The sequence below is a fragment of the Panulirus ornatus genome, chromosome 35 (genome assembly GCF_036320965.1).
Source record: "Panulirus ornatus isolate Po-2019 chromosome 35, ASM3632096v1, whole genome shotgun sequence".
In the NCBI taxonomy this organism is placed as follows: domain Eukaryota; kingdom Metazoa; phylum Arthropoda; class Malacostraca; order Decapoda; family Palinuridae; genus Panulirus; species Panulirus ornatus.
The window spans coordinates 8,543,618-8,569,785 of record NC_092258.1 but is presented as its reverse complement, the minus strand read 5'-3'; the positions used below and the strand labels follow the sequence as shown (position 1 = coordinate 8,569,785).

At 40.6% G+C, this 26,168-nt stretch overlaps 1 protein-coding gene across 1 annotated transcript in view; it reads left to right on the top strand.

Annotated features, from left to right (window-relative positions):
• LOC139760128 (protein O-mannosyl-transferase TMTC1-like) overlaps nt 1-25,804 on the top strand; it is a 31,839-nt gene extending 6,035 nt beyond the window's left edge. Inside the window, exons 3-18 of the mRNA XM_071683012.1 lie at nt 3,097-3,274; nt 9,432-9,505; nt 10,470-10,625; nt 11,506-11,578; nt 11,982-12,082; nt 12,744-12,930; nt 13,142-13,263; nt 13,805-13,963; nt 14,552-14,665; nt 16,962-17,114; nt 18,362-18,576; nt 20,203-20,338; nt 21,762-21,906; nt 22,654-22,914; nt 23,901-23,978; nt 24,291-25,804. Coding sequence (XP_071539113.1) covers nt 3,097-3,274; nt 9,432-9,505; nt 10,470-10,625; nt 11,506-11,578; nt 11,982-12,082; nt 12,744-12,930; nt 13,142-13,263; nt 13,805-13,963; nt 14,552-14,665; nt 16,962-17,114; nt 18,362-18,576; nt 20,203-20,338; nt 21,762-21,906; nt 22,654-22,914; nt 23,901-23,978; nt 24,291-24,416 — 2,278 coding nt within the window. The 3' untranslated portion in view covers nt 24,417-25,804. The remainder of the gene's footprint in view (nt 1-3,096; nt 3,275-9,431; nt 9,506-10,469; nt 10,626-11,505; nt 11,579-11,981; nt 12,083-12,743; nt 12,931-13,141; nt 13,264-13,804; nt 13,964-14,551; nt 14,666-16,961; nt 17,115-18,361; nt 18,577-20,202; nt 20,339-21,761; nt 21,907-22,653; nt 22,915-23,900; nt 23,979-24,290) is intronic.
• The last annotated feature ends 364 nt before the right edge of the window (nt 25,805-26,168 follow it).

Sequence of the window (26,168 nt, the reverse complement as noted above, 5' to 3'; positions counted from 1 at the left end):
CTCCGAATCTGTAGGCCAGACCTGACCCATTGATTCCCAGAAGAGAGTCGCAAGGTGCTGCGAGGTCGGCTTTAAGACTGTTCCAGGCTGGCTAGGTTGTGGTAAAGGCCGTCAGCAAAGCCTTTACCCTATACCTCTCCAGGAGTGTATGGCTTCGTCCACTGCCATCGCTGAAGCCTCCTCACACCTTTCCAGCATTGTAAGGCTCCGTCCAGTGCCGTCGTTGAAGCCCACCCCACACCTTTCCAGGACTGTGAGGCTCAGTCCAGTACCATCGTTGAAGCCTCCCCTCACCTCTCCAGCACTGTTAGGCTCCGTCTAGTACCGTCATCGAAGCCTCCTCACACCTCTCCAGGACTGTATGGCTTCGTCCACTGCCATCACCGAAGCCTCCCCTCACACCTTTCCAGCACTGTTTGGCTCCGTCCAATACCGTCATCAAAGCCTCCCAACACCTCTCCAGTACCGTAGGCTCTGTCCACGGCCTTTGAGCACGACGGTGCGATCCTTGATCGTTATAACACGTTCGTATGATTACGGTACACGACGGTACGATCCTTGAGCACGACGGTACGACCCTCAAACACATCGCTCGAGTGTGATGGGAGGGTCCTCGAAAACGCCATGGTGACCCTTGAGCACAACGGTTTCGATCCTTTCCTTTAGCACGACCGTACAATCCTTGAGTAAGATGGCACGATCCTTGAGCATGGCGTTACGTCCCTGGGATGCGTCGTATACCCTGGACTGACACCAATTCCATAGGCCTACAATGCTTAAGTCTTTTTTTCAGGTGAGATGTGTTGAGAGTAGCGGAGGAAGTACTCCGTTATACGGTCCTGCAGGGGCCATTTTATAGGCCTGACCCTATAGCTTGTTCCCCAAATTTCAGGCTTATGACCAGCAAATAGAATTTGAAGTCTCGCTTCCTTGTTCTCAACTGCTGTTTTCTTTATTGCGCTGTGTCTCTGGAGATTGATTGAGTGTATTGTGTGTGTATCTATCTATCTGATAGATAGGTAGATAGATAGATATAGACAGATAGATGGGTAAACAGATAGTAAATTACCCAGTTTATCTCCCAACCCAAAGGGAGAGATGAACAGTGGGGTGAACTGCAGACTCGCCTTGCCTTGGATTCGCACCCACGCGTCCCGGACTCCGGGTAGACCCCGTGCACACGCGTAATACTAAGTAATGTCAACGGTAATGAGGTTAACCAATACACCACGGAGGGCCCATACCATAACATAAACACATAACACTGTGAACCATCTCTCGCTTACGGGAAAGCCTTTTGCACGTCAGCTAATCTTCATGATTGAGTTATGACCGCACACACACACACAGACAACTAATCTGTTTAATAACTTACATGTCAAATTATTCCTGGGTTAAAACCGGCAAAACTTGAATTTCCATCGTGCTAATGGAAGCTGGTAACAGGGAACCATCTTTGTTCCTTTCGGTTCACTGTGACCAAAACTGTCTGTTGAACGTCGTGTTAAACCATCAGTCGGGGAAACTCTCTATTTTTTTCAGATCAGCAGATATTTTCTGCTAACTTTTCTCTAGCACCAGCTGCTTCACATCGCTTGCACATTCTGCTTCACATCTCTTGCACCGGCTGCTTCACATCTCTTGCGCCAGCGGTTTCACATCGCTTGCACATTCTGCTTCACATCTCTAGCACCATCTGCCTCCCATCTCTTGCGCCAGCAGCTTCACATCTCTTGCACCAGCTGCTTCACATCTCTTCCACCAGCTGCTTCACATCTCTTGCACCGGCTGCTTCACATCGCTTGCGCCAGCTGCTTCACATCTCTTGCACCACCTGCCTCACATCTCTTGCACCAGCTGCTTCACATCTCTTGCACCAGCTGCTTCACATCTCTTGCACCAACTTATAGGCCTAACAGTGGAGAAAGAATTCATGGATTATTAGCATAAAAACGAGGAATGAAACCTTGGTTTTATAAAGTTTGAGACGAATTGCATAAAAAGTGTGTCCTATTTCATGGACACTACTGTCCTGGAGAGAGAGAGAGAGAGAGAGAGAGAGAGAGAGAGAGAGAGAGAGAGAGAGAGAGAGAGAGAGAGAGAGAGAGAGAGAGAGAGAGAGAGAGAGACAGACAGACAGAGACAGAGACAGAGACAGAGAGACAGAGACAGACAGAGAGACAGACAGACAGGGAGACAGACAGACAGACAGACAGACAAACAGATAAATAGACAGACAGACAGACAGACAGATCGATAGACAGACAAACAGACAGACAGACAGACAAACAGACAGATAGAGAGACAGACAGAAAAACAGAGATTCTGCCACGAGAGATAAAGGAATTTATTCCAGACTAGATATACCGTAACATGAGACAACTATTTTGAGAGAAGGAAAAGACTCTTGTTTGTAGGCTGAACTTTTTCCTTGCCTTCCTTGCACAACACAGAACTGAGCAGTATTAAACCCCAGCGATATTTCTCTGTGCTTCTGCAATACCACCAATATTTCCTTTAGTTCGCGGTGATAAACAGAAACTAAAATGGTTTTTAGTTACTCTTTCACCAGTAGATTTAATGTGTTCAACAAATTTCAAAAATCTGTTCTGGTTATAATCTAATTTCTTTTTTCTTAGATTTGAAGACTTTTTTATTGTGTTTAGAATCTATGGTTGTACGTCATGTTTTGAATTGATTAGTTTCTTATACGCTACAGGTAGCATTTATAATTCCCAATTTACCATATGCACCATTTATGTATTTATACGTTGGATCCTCAGAGAATTTGTATCCATTACGATGATATACATATATCATACATACCTTTGACCATCTATACGTACCTGCTATACCCCAGAAACTGTAGCATTGCCATGAAATTCTATATCACAAATCTATGTCCATATCCTTGTGTCTTTGTGTCACATATCCCTTATGCCCATACCCTTTAGGATATTCCCTTAACATATTCTGTACCACAAGTTGTATGTGTCCCGCACAGGCTGAGTCTACATATTCTGTACCACATATTTTCTGTGTCCCGCACAGGCTGTCTACATATTCTGTACCACATATTTTCTGTGTCCCGCACAGGCTGAGTCACTGGATGTGGGGGAACAGCTGTCTTGCAGACCACGCCGTCAACGTTCTGCTGCACATCTGTGTCACACTGTTATACGCTCGGACGCTGCTTTCAACGCTGCGTCTCAGTGCGACACAGACCTTGGCAAGCAGCCTCGTCTTCGCTACACATCCCGTCCATACTGAGGCAGTGGGTACCCTTGGCTCATCCGCCAAGATCATTCACCTCGTTCATCCACCACACTCATCCACCACACTCATCCACCACATATAAAGCCATTCGTTGTCTTGATCAATTTTGGGGGGACTTCTTGTTGTTAAAACAAGCACATAATTGTCCCTGAAAAGGACATGATTTCAATAACTTATCCCCAAACAATTTGCCACCAATCTTAAACTAATCATTTTGATGTCATTAGTCTCTGAGAATGTCACTATTATGTAATGAATATAACGACCTCTATAGGATAAGATATTGGTTGGCTAATCCCTTCTGTAGTCTTTGATGTCCAAGTTGACAGAGAAGCAGATACTTTATGTCGTAAGTTGTGAGGCTCTTTTTTTTTCTCTCTTTCTTACCCCATCTTCTTGGATCTTTCCCTTTTTTTTAATGGGTAGGTAATATATTGGCCTTTGATCTCACGGCTAATGGGTTTGGGGGCTAATAATGGAATATTGGGGAAAGGTTAGAAAAAGCCTCTTGTGCTGGAAATTACAAAGGGAAAGAAGAACTTGTAGGGAGCTATGATAGTCCTTTATATATATATATATATATATATATATATATATATATATATATATATATATATATATATATATATATATATATATATATTATATATATATATATATATATATATACACTCTACATGGGTCATGAGATCACGGGTGTCAGACAATCAGTTCCTGACCCATAGCATGCGAAGTCATGAGTCCACCTCACACCTCTCCCTCATAAGTTCACACAGCCCTGCGCTCACAGAGTTTGAAGCTTAAGTTTAGGGTCAGGATTATGATCAAAAGGAGGCCTATGAGGGGAAGATGAGAGGCATAATATCGTCATACTAGGCCACACTGTATCAAACACCGTCACATTCCCTCATCCGCTCTCTGAACTGGTTGCTGACGACCCTGCAATATCGAGTCCTGTTTTACGATGCCATCAACCTGTCCTGAAATGAGTCATAGAACTAATAGACATTGTAAAGACTGTACGTTCCCCCCGGGGCAGAGGCTGGTTGTACATCCAACAACCCCATAAGTACGCCATGCGAGTGCCTAGATAGCGATTAGCTCATTTGGTTAACTACGCAGTAAACCCTCAGCATGTCTTTTCCGTTTTTTGTTTTCGTTTGGGTACGTTGCTTTTCGATACACTCATAGAGCAAAATTGGTATTTTGGAAATTATGAATTAACATTAGGCACACTCACATGACCCGGGGTAAGGAGTTGTTCCTAGACACCTTAGTGTATCTATTATCATTATTATTGTTATTATTACTATTATCATTATTATTATTATTATCATTATTATTTTTATTATCATTATTATCATTACTATTATCATTATCTATTATCATTATTATTATTATCATTATTGTTATTGTTATCATTAATTATCATTATCATTATCATTATCATTATTATTATTATCATTATTACTATTATTATTATCATTATTATCATCATTTTCATTTATCATTATTTCTATTGTTATTATTATTGTTATTGTTGTTATTATTATTTTGATATTATCATCATTATTATCATTATTATTATTGTTATTATCATTATTATTATTATTATTATTATTATTATTATTATTATTATCAAGAGAGCCACCATCACTTCATTCATCTCCACTTACTCACATCTTCACCACATCATCGACGTCACTCCACCATTATCTCCACCACATCTTCATCTTCATTACACTGTCCATCGAACCTCAAAATCTCTCCAACACCGCTCCTCCAGTACCAACACCCCATCAACCATCCACCCTCCACACACCAACACCACTACGCTGACAATATTCCTCTTTAACACCTCTAACACATTCTCCAACAACTCCTACAACCCCATCCAACAACTCCAACAACAATACCCTCCTCCATCAGTCCTCCCCAACACTCCTTTTACATCTTTTACATCTAAGAGTGCCATTAGAATGACTGTCATTCAAAATTACACTTCATCGCGTCCATTCAATCACCTTAAATTTGCCATTCAACATCTTTTATTAAAAACCATCGTGTTTACTACATGGTGATCTAATGCTTCCCTTTACATTAAATCGTCATTTAACTTTACTATAAGTATGAATTTGCCTTCAAAATACGAAAAAGGTAATCATAATATATTTTCTAACCTTTTAATATCATTAATCTCTAAAATGCAATACTTCTGGCAAGTAAAAGTAAACGACGAAAGCTTTATTAAATTGTTATAAAATCATAGAAAAGAAATATCTTGCAGTTATGTCATTTAAGCTCGTCACGTAGCGTAGTAAAGCGCCCATTTAAAGTGCGAGTGTTGTCATCACATGTTTACATAAATATTTCTCTAAACAACACGATAACGCAATATCTTCCCATATGATACTGCTAATTTACTAAACCCCATCTAATATTCCATTGAGATTCCTTAATTCTTAAATAGTCATTCTAATTCTTATTTGAACTCATATCTTCTTAAATTTGCCACTCAACACTATTATTAAAACCTGTCATTTAAAAATGGTTGGCAAACTTTGCCATTTAAGCTCATTCATGAGACCGTCATAACAAACATTACTTAAACTTGTCTTTTTAATATATTTTCCTTAAATACGGAAGTAGCGATCACTTTCTTGTATTTTTATGTGTTCAATGTTTTATAATGTTAAATATACAGTACATTTCATAGGGAAATAATGGAAGAAAAAGAATATTAAACTAGTACAAAATGAGTGAGAAGGAAAATATTGCATCTATAAATTGCAGCCAGTCAGGCGTCCATTTAAGGTCTGTATGTTGCCATAATATGGTCATGTAAATATTAACCTTAGGGACTGTAAATACCCATTTCTTTACGCTATGATCGTGCTTCCAGTTAAAGCACGTTATCATATAACATTCTTCAACATATATATATATATATATATATATATATATATATATATATATATATATATATATATATATATATATATATATATATATATATATATATATATATATCACCGGTAAATTCTATTGCCGTAGGGAAATGCCAAAGATAAATGAAACTGATGACTGATCCAGGAGGCAGCACTGATACTGTAAAATGGCAACAGCAAACTTTAACCTTCATTTGCGACAGAAAAGCTTAAGGCGTTCGTCTAGGAACAGTGATTCTCAGCCGGATTTTGCCCGACGAACCCCTGCATCTAAGTCTTTGCTCACAACTTACCCATCCCTCAAATATTTCTACAGATGTAAAGAGAGTCATTGGGGTGACTAATTTCAATTCACAGGGTTAAAGGGAAAAAAAATATATCATTTACTCTGGACAATTCTATTTCCGATTTGCACACACGTTCATTCAGGATCATCCTATAGAGCAAATCATATAATGTTAGCTCAGGGTGAGGAGAGCTTGTGACCCATCTTTTAAGAAGTACTAGTCTCTCTCGAGTTCTGTAGCGCTTTCGTAAAGCTCTCGAATAAGCTGTGGTTAGCTTTGAGTTAAGCTTTGCTGAAGGGCTCAAGCTCTTCTCTGATCAAGTAGAGGGGTCAGAGAAGCATCCTTGACCTCTCTGAGAAAGATGGTGCAACATTTAGCATGAGAACCTGTTCTCTAAACTGTTCCTGAAGGGTCAGAGGTAGCGGCAGTAGTAATAGTAGTAGTAGTAACTGTAGTAGTAGCAGTAGTAGTAGTAGTAGTAGTAGTAGTAGTAGTAGCGGTAGAAGTAGTCGTAGAGTAGTAGCAGTAGTAGTAATCGATCGAAATTATTATAGTTCATAGTTAAACTACCATTTGCCATGATTACACTCCTAACCAGTTAGATTTGATCTATGTAACTGTTTCACTTTTAAACAGTTTCATCTCGCACTGCATAACCACACTGTGCGTGTTGCAGCAGTCTCAGTCAGTCATATGATGAGCAACATAGCTGCCAGCTTTCAACATAAGTTGCACGCTGTAATTTTCATATTTCAGCCACCAGCAATTTTTCGTTATGATGAACCTGTCACATCTCTCTCACCCACAAACGTATGCTGTTCTTGGTTATATGTTTCTGACACCAACATATGCTGCATGTTGAATTCTCCATACCTCTGAGAATAGCATATGTTGCATGCAAGCCTTGTTCTATCATTACCACCGACATATGTTGTACACTGTTAAATCTCTACCACCAAGCGAATGTCATACCCTTGACACCAATATATGTTTCATGCTGGCCTTCTTTCACCTCTTGACACCAATCAATGATGCACGCTACTTTTGCTATATCTCCGATGCCAACAGATGTTGCATGCTGCCCTTGTCATACCTCTACCACTGTTAGATGTTTCGTGCTAACCACGCCACATACCACTCTCAGACTCACCCCTGACATTTCCCTCTCAAATAACAGTGAAGTGTAATCAAATCCAGAGTGCATAATAAACTGAAGGGCGAAAAATAGACTAAATGTGTTTTTTTTTTTCGTTTTATCATTTGAATTATAAATATTTTTAGAGTAATTCTATTGTTCTAACTAGATAATGCATAGAAAATTCTCCATATCATATTATGTAATTTTTGGCTTTGTAGGTTCAGTGAATAGTACATATAAAAAAAAGGGTGGCCAAGAGACGTTTATTGTTGTAAAGATTTTCTTTCTCTTTCTCACTTTCTTTATCTTTTTCTTTGTTTTTCTTTTTCTCTCTGTGTATATGTTTCTGTCATTTTTACGTGTGTGTGTGTGTGTGTGTGTATGTGTGCACTATGGGGTGTTTGAATGTTAGCGTCTTATTATGGCGTGTTTGTGTCTCTGTTTATGTGACCGTGACTCTCGCTGCAAATATCACACACACACACACACACACACACACACACACACACACACACACACACACACACACACACTAACCCTTGCTATACCCAGGCGGGAGGGAAGTACTGGTAACATACCTCCGTGGTCGGTGGCTGGCTGGCTTTCACTTACTACCAACCAAAAGAGAGAGAGAGAGAGAGAGAGAGAGAGAGAGAGAGAGAGAGAGAGAGAGAGAGAGAGAGAGAGAGAGAGAGAGAGAGAGAACCATTGACATGAACTACCTTTGAAATTCACTGAACATAAGAGCGAGATATTCAAACCATGAAAAGCAGGTCTTGCCCGACCAACAATGTACTCACCGTACCATGAGCATCGCTCGTCCCCGGAGACAATATGCCATGATGATAATCATCACCATTTCATCTGCCTCACATGTATAAATTCCCCAGGGCTCTGCGAACCAACTGGCTACAACAGTTCGCGGAATTGCGTACGTGCGCTCTCGGTACGCAGAATTGCCGTGATCGCTTCCTGTCCTCATTCTGTAATTACCGCGAGGAAATAAGGTATTATCGAACACTCTGGGATGTGCAGTAATCCTTTATCGCTGAAAACCCGCAGAGCATTAACCTCTCTCTGAATTATAGAACATCTCAGTCATCTGCAGCATATTCGATCATTAACTATTTCAACATCATTTTCCATGGTACGAATGAGGCCAGTAAGTGATTTCAGTATCACGATTCGTAAAGGCGAGAGAGAGAGAGAGAGGTAGACACACGATTACGTGCGTTGGTTCCATTCGTGAATAACAGACAAATGCTATAAACACATGAACAAAGAAAGGTACACAGAGTTATCATTTTTTTTAATGCAGAACAAAGAACACATGAACGTAGGATTGGTTAAGCGTACATTTACAGACACGCGAACCACAACAGCAGCAATATGTGTGTCCTCAGGTACATTTACAGTAGTGATATGTATCCAGTGTTACATATATATAGCAGTGTCATGTATCTAAGGATACATATGTAGTAGAAATATTGGTCCAGAGACAAATATGCGATAGATAAACGTGTCCAGAGAGAAGTCAGTAGCAACAAGTGACCATGGACACATGTATAAAAGTAACAAATGTTTAGGGATATATATATATATATATATATATATATATATATATATATACATATATATATATATATATATATATATATATATATATATATAGCATCAAAACATGTCCAGCGATGGAAAACAGAAATAACGTGTCCATTTGCTGTGTCTTTCCCAATGATACACATGCAGTAATGATGCGTGCACCGCTGCATCTTTCCCCAGGTAACAGGAGTGGTGGGCAGAGCTGATCTCCTTGCTGCTGGTGCTTTTATCATTGCCTTCACAGGCTACGACAGGTAAGGCTGCTTAAGTGTGTCTTTTTCCCATCCAAGGTAAGTACACTTGGCTAGTACTTATTTCATGGAGGTGGGGGTACATTGCATGTATATATATATATATATATATATATATATATATATATATATATATATATATATATATATATATATATATATATATATATATATATATATATATATATATATATATATATATATATATATATATATATATATATATATATATATATATATATATATATATATATATATATATATATATATATATATATATATATATATATATATATATATATGAATTGTAGAAGTGGTTTCATATAAATGATCAACTCATCATACGGACAAATGCCATCCACGTTTTAAGTGATGTGATAAACCACGAGATTCTGTGTGATTAACCAAATATTAATCTATGATGATCAGAATATTATTCAATAAGTGTAACTGAATAAAATCCAATCAGCATTCATCGTGAATGTTAATTAATCATTAACACTGGAAGTAATCACTTCATTATGAACTTAATCAAACATGGAGATTTATAATAAGGTGTGTTAGGTAAAAGTCCACAAATGAGCAATTACATTCGTTCCTGTTACATAGACTTATCTGCTGTTATCTATAGATAAATTGCAGAAAGCTACGATACACACTTCAGAAATGGTGAATTCATCTATGTATCTGTCTATCTATCTATTTTTGTATCTCGCAATATATATATATATTTATATATATATATATATATATATATATATATATATATATATATATATATATATATATATATATATATATATATATATATATATATATATATATATATATATACTTACCTTTATAGCAATCTCTCCATCTACCAGTGATTCCATAACAGAGTATCAAATGTATCCAGCACAGTGCAGACTCTATGTAATATCCTTCCATTTCTGACTCTGTGTGATCAATCTCTGTCATCCCACAGGTCTCTGCGAGCCTCGAGTATTAGCAATGAGAGGCTGTGGGTGTGCTGGTCTGGACTCTGGGCGTGTGTTGGCGTGTTGTGTAAGGAACACGCCATCACCGTCGTGGGAGTGTGTGTGGCATGGGACCTCATATTGAATGCTCCCACAGTTACCAGGTGAGCTCTCTCTCTCTCTCTCTCTCTCTCTCTCTCTCTCTCTCTCTCTCTCTCTCTCTCTCTCTCTCTCTCTCTCTCTCTCTCTCTCTCTCTCTCTCTCTCTCTCTCTCTCTCTCTCTCTCTCTCTCTCTCTCTCTCTCTCTCTCTCTCTCTCTCTCTCTCTCTCTCTCTCTCTCTCTCTCTCTCTCTCTCTTCCCTAGCCCAGGTAGATTTGAAGCCTCTGAAGTCACTCACACACTTTCAACCCATTATGCCCAGTGTATTGTGGGTAAAACGCGGACTTCCACACTTACAAAAGTAACTCTGGTCCACTTTTCTTTTGGTGTTGAGTCGGAATGTGACACCAAAGTCTCCACTTACTGTCGTAAAATGCTTGTGTTCCTCTGACACCCAGTCTTACCCTCTAGCATATCCACCTGAAGTAAACCGAATCATTTCCCTCACTGAATCATGTTCTGTGGTCAATTTCGTCTCCTTGTACGTAGACTTCTAGTGTACTGATATATATATATATATATATATATATATATATATATATATATATATATATATATATATATATATATATATATATATATATATATATATATATATATATATATATATATATATATATATTGAACTGGACCAGACACTCGTCTCTTGTACATTCTCCATGACCTTACCATTCTACTTAACTTTCAATCAAACGCATTTCTAATGCTTCCATCAGTTAAGATTAAAATGCGAGGAAAAATCATAAATATTTAATTGCATGTTCTAGACAAAAATCTCAGTGGCAAAATATGCAAATCAATGTAGAGTCCTTGCCATGATTTATATTCCTATACTCGCCTAACTACACTAAGCTCTAAGGGTCATATTCTCTTCTTCCTGCCAGATGTCTCACGGGAAAACAGGACATATGCGCCATGATCCCTTTGATGCGCAGGACAGGCAAGGTCATCTGTTTGGTGAGCAGGAAATTCTTCTTTTTTTTCTCTCTGTCTCTCTGTTTTCCACTTGTGATACGTATATGATACAGCCAGTTTGTATAGATCATATACGTAAAGCAATAGATGAGGATAGAATTAATTGTTAATTTCCTTTTAGATGGTTTGATATGAACATGTCTTTTGGTTGGTAAATACATGAGTTATCAGCTTATAGGTTTGAGGGAAAAGTAACACAGCTGTGACCATATGTCCAGGGACATGATCCTCATTGACAGGCCTAAAGAGTCTGTCAAGGATGTCCATGTCCCGGGCATGGCCTTCACTGACATGCCTAATGAGCCTTCTAGGGGTGTCCCTGTCTGGGGACTTGGCCTCCCTCGACAGAGTGTGACCTCCGGTAACGCTTGTAACATCTGTCCAGGGATTGTTCGTGGTGCTGCTCCGGCTTCTGATGATGAGGTCTTCTCCTGTCTTCTCCGACCAAGATAACCCAGCCTCCTTCACCAACAGCACACTCACCAGGTAAGATGACACAGGTCTCTTGACGTCATTGGGTGTGATAACCTTGCTATTTCCACGAACCAGGTAAGATCACTTGAACTTCTGTTTCTCCAGTAAGATAACCTCTCGTCTGGGAAGATAACATTCATGTTTGTTATAATCAAGTAAGATAACCTTAGTATTTCTACATCACTTAGTAAGAAAGCCCTTGTTAAGATAACTACATGTATTTCTTCATCACTAAGTAAGAAAGCCCTTGTTAAGATAACCACGTGTTTTCCTCACCAGATAAGATAACTCCATTTCTTTGAATCACCGAGTAAGATAACCAAGCGTTTTATTTCCCATACATTCAAGATAGCCCTTCCTCCCACACCCTCCTTCCTAGGTAAGATAACCAAGCGATTTTTATCCCCCTTCACCATTCAAGATAACCACTTGTTTTCCCCCCTCACTAGGTAAGATAACCTCGTGCATTTTACTCGCCGAGGTCTGGGCTTCACCGAGGGGAAAGTTTGGAGACCATTATCAACTTTGCATACTAATTTTGCCCCAGACTTGCGCTAAACTTCATGCAAGGATAATTTTTTGCCGCTCTTTAATTCCGCTAAATATGCATAACCCGGAGAATGTTTTCTAATGGTTGATAACGTGTGGCGTTCTCTACCTACCCCTCCTGCAGGTTTCTGACGTTTTCCTACCTGCCTGCGCAGAACGCGTGGCTCCTGCTGTGTCCTGCGTCGCTGTCCTACGACTGGCAGCTCGGGTCGGTTCCGCTCGTGACGTCGCTCTGCGACGTCAGGAACTTAGCGTCGTTAGCTCTCTATAGCGCTTTACTGTTCCTCTTCCTCTGTCACTTCAGGTGTACGGTATGTGTGATGTTCCCTCATATTCCTCATAATAATTATGGACATTAATGATCATTGGTGTGAAAAGGAAGAGGTTAGACGTTTGATTACCATTACTAAGATGGTATCATCAAATGCATGACCTTGCAAAGATGATACACATTGATAGGACTTCCAGCTCCCAAGATCGAACTCTCATTTACCTTTCCCTATCCTCACTTTGTGAGAGCAGACGACGGAGCGTCGTGTGGTTGTGTGGTCATTATTGGTGCTGTGTTTCCCCTTCGTCCCGGCTTCGAATCTCCTCTTCAGGGTGGGGTTTGTGGTGGCCGAACGACTTCTCTACATACCAAGGTGAGAATGGACATCTATATATACCGAAGCTTTTGAAGTGTTGCAAAAGTAAACAGATTTGTTGCATGTGTTGCTTGGGGACCAGAGACAGTGAACGTGTTGAGAAATAATTCAGTTGTATTACCTGTGTTGCACAAGAAGTAACGCGTTGTATTGCAGGTTCTATAAAGAGATATTGACTGAATCACACAATAAAAACAAGACTGTGGTATGGTTTAGCAACACATGCAGTGTTGAATGTGCTGACCAAAACAATGATACATCGATACGACGCTTGCTCGCCACGCTACGACCCTTGCCCACGACGATACGACCCTTGTTCACGAGAGTATGACCCTTGCTCACGACGCTACGACTTTTGAACGCATGACCTACGGGCAACGGTCGTAAAGTCGTGCTGGGGTGTTCGTACTATCGTGCTCAAGGATCGCACAGTCGTACCCAAGGATCAGAACGTCGCACCCAAGGGTCGTAGCGTCGTGCTAGTGAGGGGTCGTCGTGTCGTACTCATGAGGGTAATCAGGGTTCCCTACGCCCTCAGCCTAGGGTGGTGCACAGTCGTAGGCGTGGGGACGGTGCGTGTGGCGCGCCTTCTGTCCACAAGACGCGTCAGAAACCTCCTCCTGGCTCTCCTCCTCGCCTTTTGCCTCAGGACTGCGAAGAGGAACCTCGACTGGAGATCCCGTGAGGCGCTGTTCACGTGAGTGCCCCTGGAAAGAGAAGAGGGGGTAACATAACGGCCAATCCTCGTGTACTTGGTCTCCACTCGGATAATGTGGGAAGCAGCGGCCAGCCGCATGTAGCGGATCGCTCGCAAAAGTGAACTCTCGGACACTAACTCTCCTGCTATTACCTCTCTTCAATCATTCCTTTCCATTTAATGGCTTGTTGCTTCGCTTTTACTATTCTACATGTGTTATTTCGACAGCTGGTCTCGTAAGATGTGTCTGTGTGTTCCAGCTACTGTGGCTTGGATGCGTGGTACGTGCCAGGCTGCTGCATCCCACAGTTTCGTGTAGACATACTCAACACGAGGATAGACCGTTATGATGCCTCATTCTCTCTGTGTTTGATGAAGTTTTAGAATCATCTTCCTTTTCTCATCTTTCTTTCTGTAACTTTCCTCTTTTTAAGATACGGTTCTGCTCAGATTAATCATTTTTGCATAACTTTAATGAGTTTGATTATCAACCTTTCGAGGATTCTGCCCATTCAATGTCAAGTTTATATACATATGTATGTATGAATATATTAGAAGTGGTAACATTTCTTTGCTGTGGTCCAACAGATCTGGGCTGCGAACGCTGCCCCACAATGCCAAGATGCACTACAATTTTGCAAACCTCCAAAGGGAATCCTACAATACAGACTTGGCCATCACCCACTACAGGGAGGCCGTGAGGTACGTCATGCCTACTTCCTGTCACGTAGATTCTAAACGTTACGATCATACGACGTCGTAGAATGTTAGATGCCTTTGTGTTTCCCTCTGAAAGATGATGAAGAGGTAATGGGAGCTTATCCACGTCTGGAGGGTAAAAGTGCTTTCTCACAGACATTCGAGTCCAAAAGGTTTTTCTTAAAGTGAAATGATCTTAAGAATGAGGCGACCAACAGAAGTGAGGCTGCCAACAGAATGAGGCGACCAACGGAAGTGAGGACACCAGCAGCATGGAGGCCAACAACAGAGACCAACAGAAATGAAGCGACCAACAGCAATAAGGCGACCAACAGGAACCAAATAATGGAAAACCAATGCGGTGACCTGAAATTCAGAGTGCATACTTCAGAATCAAATGCCACTTCAGCCATCATCTCTCAGTTATTACTAATGTTACTCAGGTTGATCACTTGATGAGATGCCATACGTTGTACTCAGGGAAAATCAATTTCCGAGAAGATGGATAAACAGAACAATTTTCCCTTTCAGAAGGTCTCAAGGAAGTGAGGTGCTTCTGGGAAATGAGTTTTAAGAGAAGGACGGTAGTCTGCGGTCGGTGTGTGGGAGACAGAGACGGACCGACCGACGGACAGACAGGAGGACGACAGATCAAGAGAGAGAGAGAGAGAGAGAGAGAGAGAGAGAGAGAGAGAGAGAGAGAGAGAGAGAGAGTATATTTTCCTGCACGTAAGAGAGGGAGAAAGAAATTATACCTCCTTACGAATACTTTACGACGAGAATTTGCCCCCTGAGGCATGGCTGACGGGGGGAGGAAAGTAGAGAGAGAGAGAGAGAGAGAGAGAGAGAGAGAGAGAGAGAGAGAGAGAGAGAGAGAGAGAGAGAGAGAGAGAGAGAAATAAAAGAGGGGATAATTTTCTTGCAGTCCCCCTGAGCTGGGTGGCAATCTCAGGAGGCAAGATAAGACCCCAAGAGCTTTGATCATATCGCCACATCTTCGCTACTCTGACGCGTAAGTCAAACTTCATCGAGATAAAACTAAGACTTTTGAAAAAGCATATCTTGGTCATATTTATATGCAACCACATATCAAAGTACATACACGTAAAAGCGTGTATATATATATATATATATATATATATATATATATATATATATATATATATATATATATATATATATATATATATATATATATATATATATATATATATATATATATATATGTGTGTGTGTGTGTGTGTGTGTGTGTGTGTGTGTGTGTGTGTGTGAGTGTGTGTGTATGTCTGTCTGTCTGTCTGTCTGTGCAATAAATATATGTCCAGTTTGCAGGACTTTAATCCCATATATCAAAAGAGGAAGTCTAATTTTCATGAACGGAAATATTAGGAGCATTAATAGCAATTTTCCTACAAAAACCAGAAGTGTTTCTCCAAGATTCATAGACACAGTGTGAAAAGATTTGGTAGGAAGTCAGGCCCTTTTTGATACTCTTTGCGGGTCTAGTCTGGTCTCAAATGATCTCAAGTGGTTTCTAGAATCTAGAGAAATGAGACCTGGAAATCTGGTGTCTGAGGTCCAATCGCCCATGTGTTACAAAGGTAAAGGTGAAATATTTGATAGAATACATCAAATTGCGTCATGTTCCCTCGCACATTTTTGGTTGTACAGGAGAGGCTTCCTAATAGAGACAGGAGGGAAAGACATGGACACTGACAGATAAAACAGACAGAGGACAGAAAAATGAACCAAAACGAGATTGGACACACACACACACACACACACACACACACACACACACACACACACACACACGCATTATTAAATGCCATCTGACTTCATAGATATTCAACCACTAAATTCTATAAAAATCAAATTGAGTCAGACGAGTATTATAGAGTCGGATTTATATTTCCTAGGCTGTTCAGGAGTTATTACGCTTTCATCTTTATTTTTCTACAGCGAAGCCAGTGGTGATTGGAACACGTCTCATTTGTCTTTTAAATGATATGACATAAGTGTACATGTACTAAAAAGCTGTTCGTATATTAAGAAGAGACAAAAATGCCTAAGATATTTAATGGTCTTAAAAACTATGACTTCGAAGATTATGATAGTGATAAGAATGATAATGATAATAACAATTACGATAATGATAATAATAATAAAAAGGAGGAGGAGGAGAAGAAGAAGAGGACGACATGGAATCAATTCATTATAAATAAGTTGGTGAAATCAAAAGGAAATCGAGAATACACATTCCTTGCCTTTGAGTAACTCTGGCGTTGTCTGTCGCCAGGCTGTGGTGGAGCTACCCAAGTGCCCACAATAACCTGGGCACTCTCCTCCTGCAGAAGCACCAGGTGCACCAGGCCGAGTGGCACTTCACCGTGGCCCTCAGAAAGCACCCGAAACACCCACACGCTGCACGTAACCTTGCCATGCTCTGGAGGTAAGTCGCCTGCCTTTTCCCACCACCTTCAGTGTCTTATTTCTTACCCTAGCTACCTTCTCTCTGGCGCTGCATGATGCCAGCGTCTGCTGCAGTCGGTTATCTTTGGCTGATTTGGTTAGCGTTTCGAGGCCTACGAGCGATAAAGGTTACCTCTGGTAAAGACTGGGGTGATGATGGCTCACAAACTGTCACACAGCAGGATGAACAGTTGTCTATATTGTCACCATACGCTAGAATTACACTTCCTACTTAAAGGTAATTATCAGAGATGGCATTAGAAATGTTCAACCTCCATTTATCCTTCGTTGTATTATGAGAATCAGCCGGCAGAACTTATATAATCGGTGGATATACAATATATATTGACGTCATAGTGGATATTCATACCAGTAGGAACTTTAAATGAATTTTTGTTACATTTCTGCAGCCGTAGGTGTGTCGATATCAAACAGCAGCTGATCATAGCACTCAGCTAATTGAACCATCAAAACCCAATTACCTAGAGTCAGAAATTAGTTCCCCCCCCCTCCCTCACATGTCGTCATACTTTGATGAATATTGTTAAAATAATCAAGCGATCCAAATTCTCATATTCTGCCGTGCCACTCAAATCCAATATTTTAAATTGCAGTCACCAAAATCATGAATTGTTTTCGTCGATGCCTTGATGAAATTATGATTTTTTGTGTGTCATATTGTTTGGCTTCTGGGCTTCAGAAACCACCTCCACTCGTGTGTAAAAGCTGGAGTAGATTCCTGGTTGGTTGGGGGGGCTTTAAGCCCATAGACTGCCTGGGGTCATGTTAAAACCATCAGTGTCAAGTTATGACCATCAGTCGAAAAGAGACTCTTCAACCTTCAGGCGTTCAAGATAATGCCAAGACCAAGCACGTTCTTATGTACAATATGGATGGCCTTTGTAAAGGGTAGAACTGTATGTATAAACCTTTTGTAGTGGTAGAACAGCATGTATGGCCCTTCCATGGGTAGAACGGTATGTACAGAGTGGTAGAACAACGTGTATGGGCCTTGCAGGGGTGGAAGAGCATGTATAGATCTTGCAGGGGTAGAATAGCATAGATTGCCCTTACAGGGGTACAGTGGCATTGTATGGCCCTTACAGGGGTACAGTGGCATTGTATGGCCCTTACAGGGGTACAGTGGCATGTATGACCCCTACAGGGGTACAGTAGCATGTATGACCCTTGCAGGAGTGGAATAGTAACAACTATTTGCCCTCTCAGACAGCAGGGGCGCATCCAGCAAGCAGTTACCCTCTTAGAATCGGTCTTCGTTCCGGAGGAGGAGGAAGCCGCTGGCACGGGGAGGCTCCTGGCCGACCTCCACCTTCAGGAGGGTCGAACCAAGGAGGCTGAAGACGTCTTCTTGAATCTGTCAGTGGCACAACCTACAAACCCGACCGTCTTGGCCGACTACGCAGCTTTCCTCCACAAGCTAGGTCCGTCTGTCAAGGATTTCTCTACCTGTCACCTACTCTCATTATTGTTCTATCTCTTCTCCTGTAAGCTGGCCAGACTCTGGGGGTTAATGCTTAGGGGTGAGACGAGGTTGTAGCCAACCCTGTAAGTGAGCTGAGCCTGGAGTCAAAGAGGGATGAGGTGAGGAGATTTCTCGGGGAATGAGCTTTGTATATCCATGAGTCAGCTCTTAAGAAACTAACTTTGCGAGATGTAGTCAAGATATATACCTACATATGAAGACTTGAGGTATATTCGGGATATACTCAAAAATGATCCTAGGAGCTGACCCAAGATCTATATACCAAAGGCTGGAAATTAGAATTATTTCAGGGGTGAATTTAGGAAGCATACTCAGGGATATGTGAGATGCCGAAGGAAACTCAAAGAGTATGTGAAAAGGTCATCTCCAAAGAAGTATAGCGTATATCAGAACAGAAAGTATATCACGGAAGAATTCAAGGCTTCAGCGGGGAAAGAATTAACGAGGTATATCGAGAGAAGAACTTTGGGTATATCGGGACATAGGCCCCAGTAGTATACTATATATGTAAGGATGAGGTGAGCAGATATATTGAAGTAACGTAAAAGTCTATAGAACATAAAAAGTTCACATGATGTTAGATAGATAGATGAATACAGGAAAACAGATATAGTGATAGATAGATAGATAAAGAGAAAGATAGAATGAGAGATAGATAGATAAAAAGAAAGATAGAATGAGAGATAGACAACAGATATGTAAATAGATAGACTATAGACAACCCGATCCTTGGCGATGACCCGATAATTGCCGATCACTTACCGATTGCATAATGCAATCCAGGAACCTATAATGACACTTTAGGCTATTGGACAAGGTGCTTTAACACCAATCAAATACAGAACATCCTCTCCACTGTATGAGGTAAGTCGTTACCCATTGTCATCTATGCCTTTTCGAAGGAGTAGCTCAGACCTTTCAGATGCCTTCTCAGAGGTGCTGTCTAGTCCCCTTTTTTCCTGTAAAGAAGAGGCAGAATAGGTCAAAGATAAACTGAAAGGGAAAAAGGTTATGGATGAAATTCATGACTTTAAGATAATGATTTTACTGAATAAGTACCAACATTGTGTTATGTAAAATTCTTATACATATATTTCCAAAGGACAGTCAAGGTATAAAAAAATATCATGGTAGGATAAATCTAAATTCTCAGACTGGGACTTATTTATAGAGATAGTAGCAGTAACAACAGTAGGGTAGTAGTAGTAGTAGTGGTAGTAGTAGTAGTGGTTGTAGTAGTAGTAGTAGTAGTAGTAGTAGTAGTAGTAGTAGTAGTAGTAGTAGTAGTAGTAGTAGTAGTAGTAGTAGTGGTAGTAGTAGTAGTAGTATAGTAGTAGTAGTAGTAGTAGTAGTAGTAGTAGTAGCTGTGGTATTGGTAGTAGTAGTAGTAGTAACTAGAGTAGAACTTTTCAACAAGAAAGTTTATCAAAGCTGAGAAAGATTGGTAAGAGAGACGATGATTACCGAGTGGTGAGAGAGAGCAAGATGGCTCCTGGCAGTGAGTCGTGTTTATTCGAGTGCAAGAAGATAATAGCGGACTTCCCTCCTCCCTCGCCTTCTCCAGGTCGATCTGAAGCCGCAGCCAGGTACTATGAAGCCGCCCTTAGCCTTGACTCCACCCACACACGTGCCCTTACGAGCTACGCGGCCCTTATGAACGCCCGTGACTCCCACGTAGAAGCCCACGAACTCTACACCAGGTATGGCTACATATCCATCTCTCCTTTTTTTTTTTATCCCACTTTAGGGACGAGATATTTTCTTGGACGACATCTATTCCTTTCGACGCATGAGATCATCACTGGTCATGCATTATGGATTCTGATCTGCATATAAGGATGCCTACTGCATGCTTTAACTCATTGAAAATCTACCTACTGGAACTTATTCTATATTTGAACTACGCAGCTGAAGTATAGCTAGGTCACAACACATCTAATCTTCCCTTCTAATTTATTCATGAGGTGATAGCAATCTTTGTACCATAATATAGAGGTATGAGGTAAATTCATCTCTCACAGATTAGCGTAAAGAGACTGACACTATAATCTTTCCCTGTGATACTTTTTCTCAAGAATATCTCTCTTAGAAAACGGGGGAAAAAAAAGCTGTTTCGTAAATTTTTGGTGTTTACTTTCGTTTTCAGCTTCCGTTCTCTAATTACAGAACCTTCCCTCCTGGAAGGGGAGACTACAACGAAATGCAATCTTAGTAATTACCTTCATAAAGCCACTATAATGGTCCTACTAGTACCAAGGGTATTCTAACCCATCATACTTATCATTTAAGTTAATCTGAACCCCTCAGCTTTTATGAATAATCCATAGAGAATTATGTCAGCTGAGGATTTTCCATAGAACTTGCTACCCTCTTCAAAATAAACACACTCTCATCTATTTTGCCTGTCAATCTCGATCCGCTTAATTCCCATAGGCATGAGGTGGACCACGCCCAAAAGAGCATCGAATGAAATACGAAAGAAAAAAGAAAGAAATATGAGAGCATCAGAAAGCAAACAGAGTGTTGATTCATGAAATCATTATTGCCAAAATGAACCATACAAAGAAATGAGGCTCATTTGTATAACCTTTCACTTCCCTGACTGAGGCAAAGGCTTCAGTGGATGAGCAGTCGTAATGAGAGTAATCCACCGTATCTATTAACATTAAATGTGACCTAAATTGATTACAAAGATTATTTTTCTTAATCAAAGTTAGAAGATCATTAGGTGTCACTGATAAGTTGTGTGGTCTATTCGACGATATTCCTACTTCGATAGGCCGAAGACTTCTGAGAAATTTTTGAACATTTGAGCACGAGGGTAAGACCCATGAGTACGACGATACGCGATCCATCATCACGACGATACGACCCTTGACCATGACGGTACGACCCTCAAACATGACGGTACGACCCTTGAACACGACGACACGACTCTTCAGTGCAACGGTGTGACCCTAAGGTTATGATGGCGTGGCCTCGAACCCGGCTGTATAGAGTTGCGATCACGACGGGTCCTACTGTGTTCAAGGGTCGTACCATCGTGCTCAAGCGTCGTACCGTCGTACTCAAGGGTCGTGCCATCGTGGTGGAGAAGTTCACCACGTATCCATGTGTCCACAGAGCCTTGGCCCGCACCTGGGACCCGGACACAGCCACCGCCCTGGCCCGCTTATGTATCCTGATGGGCCAGCTGGACCAGGCCAACACCCTCCTGACCCGTGTCACAGTTCATCAACCTGGACACATCACCGCCCGGATACATATGGTGAGTATCCGCATACGCTCCAGAGAGTCCTAAGACCAAGTGGGATAATAATGCTTAATGATGATACTTAGATACAGCATCTAAACGAGTGTTTGTGAGGGTCGGCGCTCACATAGATATTGTGAGAGGGCGGATGCTACATTTTGAGTGTGTTAGTGAGAGGTTGCGCTCACATAGATAGTGTGAGCGGGTGGATAGTACATCTTACGTGTATTAGCTAGTTAGTATGAGAGAGTTAGTGCTGCATCGTAGTAATAGCATATTTCTAGTAGGATCTAGATGAGCAAGTGGATGAAAATGAACATATATGATACCCTATGTGTCAAAGACAAGTGAACTATATGAAGTAGAAGCAAAAAAAAAAATGAGTAATTTTCTCTGTGACCCAACTGTGCTATAGTTCCCTTTGTCTCCCTTAAATCAAATCCAAAACACAACTTGTTGACAAACAAGAATTCAACGAGTGTTATCAGACGTGCTTGTGAATTCATCTAGTACCGTTAGAAGATCATAATTACCTCAGACAAGTTAGTAATCTATTGGTTATGGAAGAGTGGAAAACACTTGCTCTATTTTGACATGGCCTGTAGTTTTCTATACTGCGACAGGAGTTCCACTGTACCATGATGACATGAGGCCTGCTGTAACATGACATAGTCACTTTACTGTGACATGAGGGGGGAATTTTTCAGAGTCCTTGAACCTATGACCAGATGTTTCGTTAAGGCTTCTTTGATCTCATACCAGGCGCAAGTTCGGCTACAACAGAAGCAGTACTTAGCGAGCGAGAACCTCCTACAGGAGGTGCTGAAGGAGGCGCCGAAGCACCACGAAGCCCTGTACCACCTGTCGCTTCTCTTCTCCGCCACCAACCGCTCTGAGGAGGCTCTTGAAGCAGCAACAGAGGCTGCAAGGACATGCGTTCAGCCACAGGATCTGTGTGCTCTCCTTCACGCCCACCACGCTGATATCCTACACACCCTTAGTCTCCTGGACGCCGCGGTGGTGGTAGGTATCCCTACTGATACCAGAGATAAAAGATAAGGTGAAGAATATGGTACAAAAACCGCGGGATAAGGGTTTAGATAAATTTCCACAGATGGGTTCTGGTTTTTGCCCGTGTTTCGACGGGTAGAATGTGTATAATAAGGTATTACTGTACAGTGTACTGCTATAGAGTGTACTGATGTACACTACAGGTGCTGGAAGAGATGATATGATTCATTCACTTAATGATATATGATTCACTTGATTTTGTAAGTAGGACTGGAGTCATAATTAAAGTGGTGATATATATATATATATATATATATATATATATATATATATATATATATATATATATATATATATATATATATATATATATATATATATATAAACAGGCACTGGGGATTTGCAGTGACCCATTATCTTGCCTTAAGCATCAGAGGGCAATCCTAAGATAAATTCATGTCTTCATATTCACTTCAAACCTTCGACGAAAGGAGATGCAAAACCTCCCTCTGAATTCATGCCAGTTTATGTGTTGCGAATATGATTAATAAAGCTCAACTTTGATGTCCAACTTTGTTCATCATGAGCTGTCTCAACAAACACACACAAAAAAAAAATAACAAACACAGAGACAAACACACACCGTTTGCATGAAAAGTTAGACGTAATGGGCATGGTTCTGTCACACGCTGATGTCTGTAACAAACAAGCTAATTTTCGACAACTCTCTCTCTCTCTCTCTCTCTCTCTCTCTCTCTCTCTCTCTCTCTCTCTCTCTCTCTCTCTCTCTCTGGCCCTAGACATCTACCTATCTATCTACCTATCATCTATCCACCTATCTTCCTCTCTACCTTTCCATCTATCTTTCTATCTATCTACATGGGCCATGTCTTTACAACTAGATTTCGTCGAAGGATACAGCGTAGGAAACACCCTGAACTTGAGCATCTCTCTGACACATCTTTCCCTCTCTCACTCTCCCTCTCTCTCTCCCCCAGAGCTACCAGCTGGCGGTGCGCATGGAACCAGCTTTGGCCCGGGCCCATCTGAACCTCGGAGCCATCTACCATACCCAGGTAATGCAATATATGGCTGTGGGCTATATACAGTTTCTAGAGATAAATAGACAGATCGAAAGTTATGTATATATATCTATATATATATATATATATATATATATATATATATATATATATATATATATATATATATATATATATATATATATATATATATATATATATATATATATATATATATATATATATATATATATATATATATATATATATATATATATATATATATATATATATATATATATACATTATACAAGCCAAAAACTATGATCTGGTGTGAAGTACAACGTTCCTCCTCATCTTCGCCAGGGTCGGTACAACCTGGCTTGGGAACACTACCGGACTGCCCTAACCCAGGACCCGACCAACACCCTCGTGCGGGAGAACATGGAGAAACTACAGCGCGCCATGAAGAGCAAGTCTCAAGGTCGATGATGTCTGCTGCAGGAGCGATGAAGCTCTTCCCCAAGCTTTTGTGTTATCAGACGGTGCTGGCGCATGGGGTCTTCCCTAGGAGGGAGAAAGGGGGTGAGGTACTCCCTTACCCTAGTCGGAGAATGTCATGCATCGTCACATGAGAACACTTTTAGAAGAGTCCCGTAGTGCCGCGATCTGCCTTCCTAGCAATGATGCTAATAGTCGAGAGAAAAAAAATATGAATGAAAAATACTCGCTGCAACACGTACATGTATAATCCCCTTGGTCATTTCTCGTCACGTCCAGAAAAGAAATGATTCGTCCTTCTTCAGGAGTTATGGAGACTGTGAAATGGGTGACACCATTTCCAGACGATGATCTTTGTTGGTGATATCTTGTCATGAATCAAACACCATAGCAGCATCCCTCCCCCCCAGATCCATCAAACGAATCACCAAGATTTCTCTGAAGCCTAAAACTTGAAATAGTAAGACACCTTCGTGGAAATCATTTAAAAAAAGATAGATATGTCTAATCTTAGAGTCGAAAAATGATAATACACCATAGGACGCCTCCAAAGCTCATTTCTTGTATAATTTCTTCTTGTCATCTTTATCTTTCCTTCCTCTATGATGCTCCTTCTCTGACAACTACCATCACTTACTCCACGTCTTCCTCTGCTTATGTCTCTCTCCTTTACGTATTTCTATTATTCCTAATCTATCACTCTCTCTTACATCAAGAAAGCCTACAGTCTGTGGCACCTGTGAAGAGAAATTAAAAAAAAGCATTTTTTCCCACCAGACAATGCAATGCAGCCACAGACAACAGATATTTATCACAGAAACGTCCCAGATCCACAGACAGACAGAAAGACAGACATGAGATCACAGAAAGAACCTTTCTTTTCCTGCCAGACAATAAATTACAGTCATAGACAGCAGATGTATATTACAGAAATGTCCAATAGCCACAGACAGACAGACAGACAGACAGAGATCCTGTCGAACAGACAGAAGCACTCTCATACAGTACGACTCCTCAACCTTCCTCACTCCATCCTTCAGTTGAGTTCGAATACTCAAGTCCTTATATTTTCTGTGGAAATTGTTTGTAAGAAATTCCAAATAGATTCACATTGAATTAGATCTAATGCGAGGTAGGAATATTACCTCTGATTATTGATTTTCATTTGGGAATATGTTCTGCCATATCTCATTATATTTTCAATGGGCATCTTCAACCCTGTCTTGTCACAACGAGAGAAATTACCATATTAAACCCATGCAATTCAACATTGGTTTGTGTAAAGTGTATGATATGTACTTCACTGCTTCACAGCTGCAGCAGTGGAACAAAAATCACGATAGGAATGACTATTTTCGTACAAGATAATAAACTGTTTTTTGCAACAACGTTGTTTATCATCCTTTCAAAGCATCTTAGGAAAAAACTATCAAGAAAATCATAAATTGAGCTGCTTAGCTTCGGCAATAAGGATGGTGAAAATTGATATGTATATATATATGTGATTTTCTGCAATACGTATATATGGAGAAGAAAGAAATAGTGTGATGGTGTGACAAGTGTACAAGTAAAGGATTCTATGGCATCCTCTATGGACAATCGACCCGCTCCATTCTAAACTCCGCCTCACCTACCTGGTCTTCCACTTTCTCAATAGCAAATCACAGCTGCAAACCATTAAAGTACAGGACTCAGAACGATCGCTGACTACCTAACAACCATAAACAACCAAGTCCTAAATGC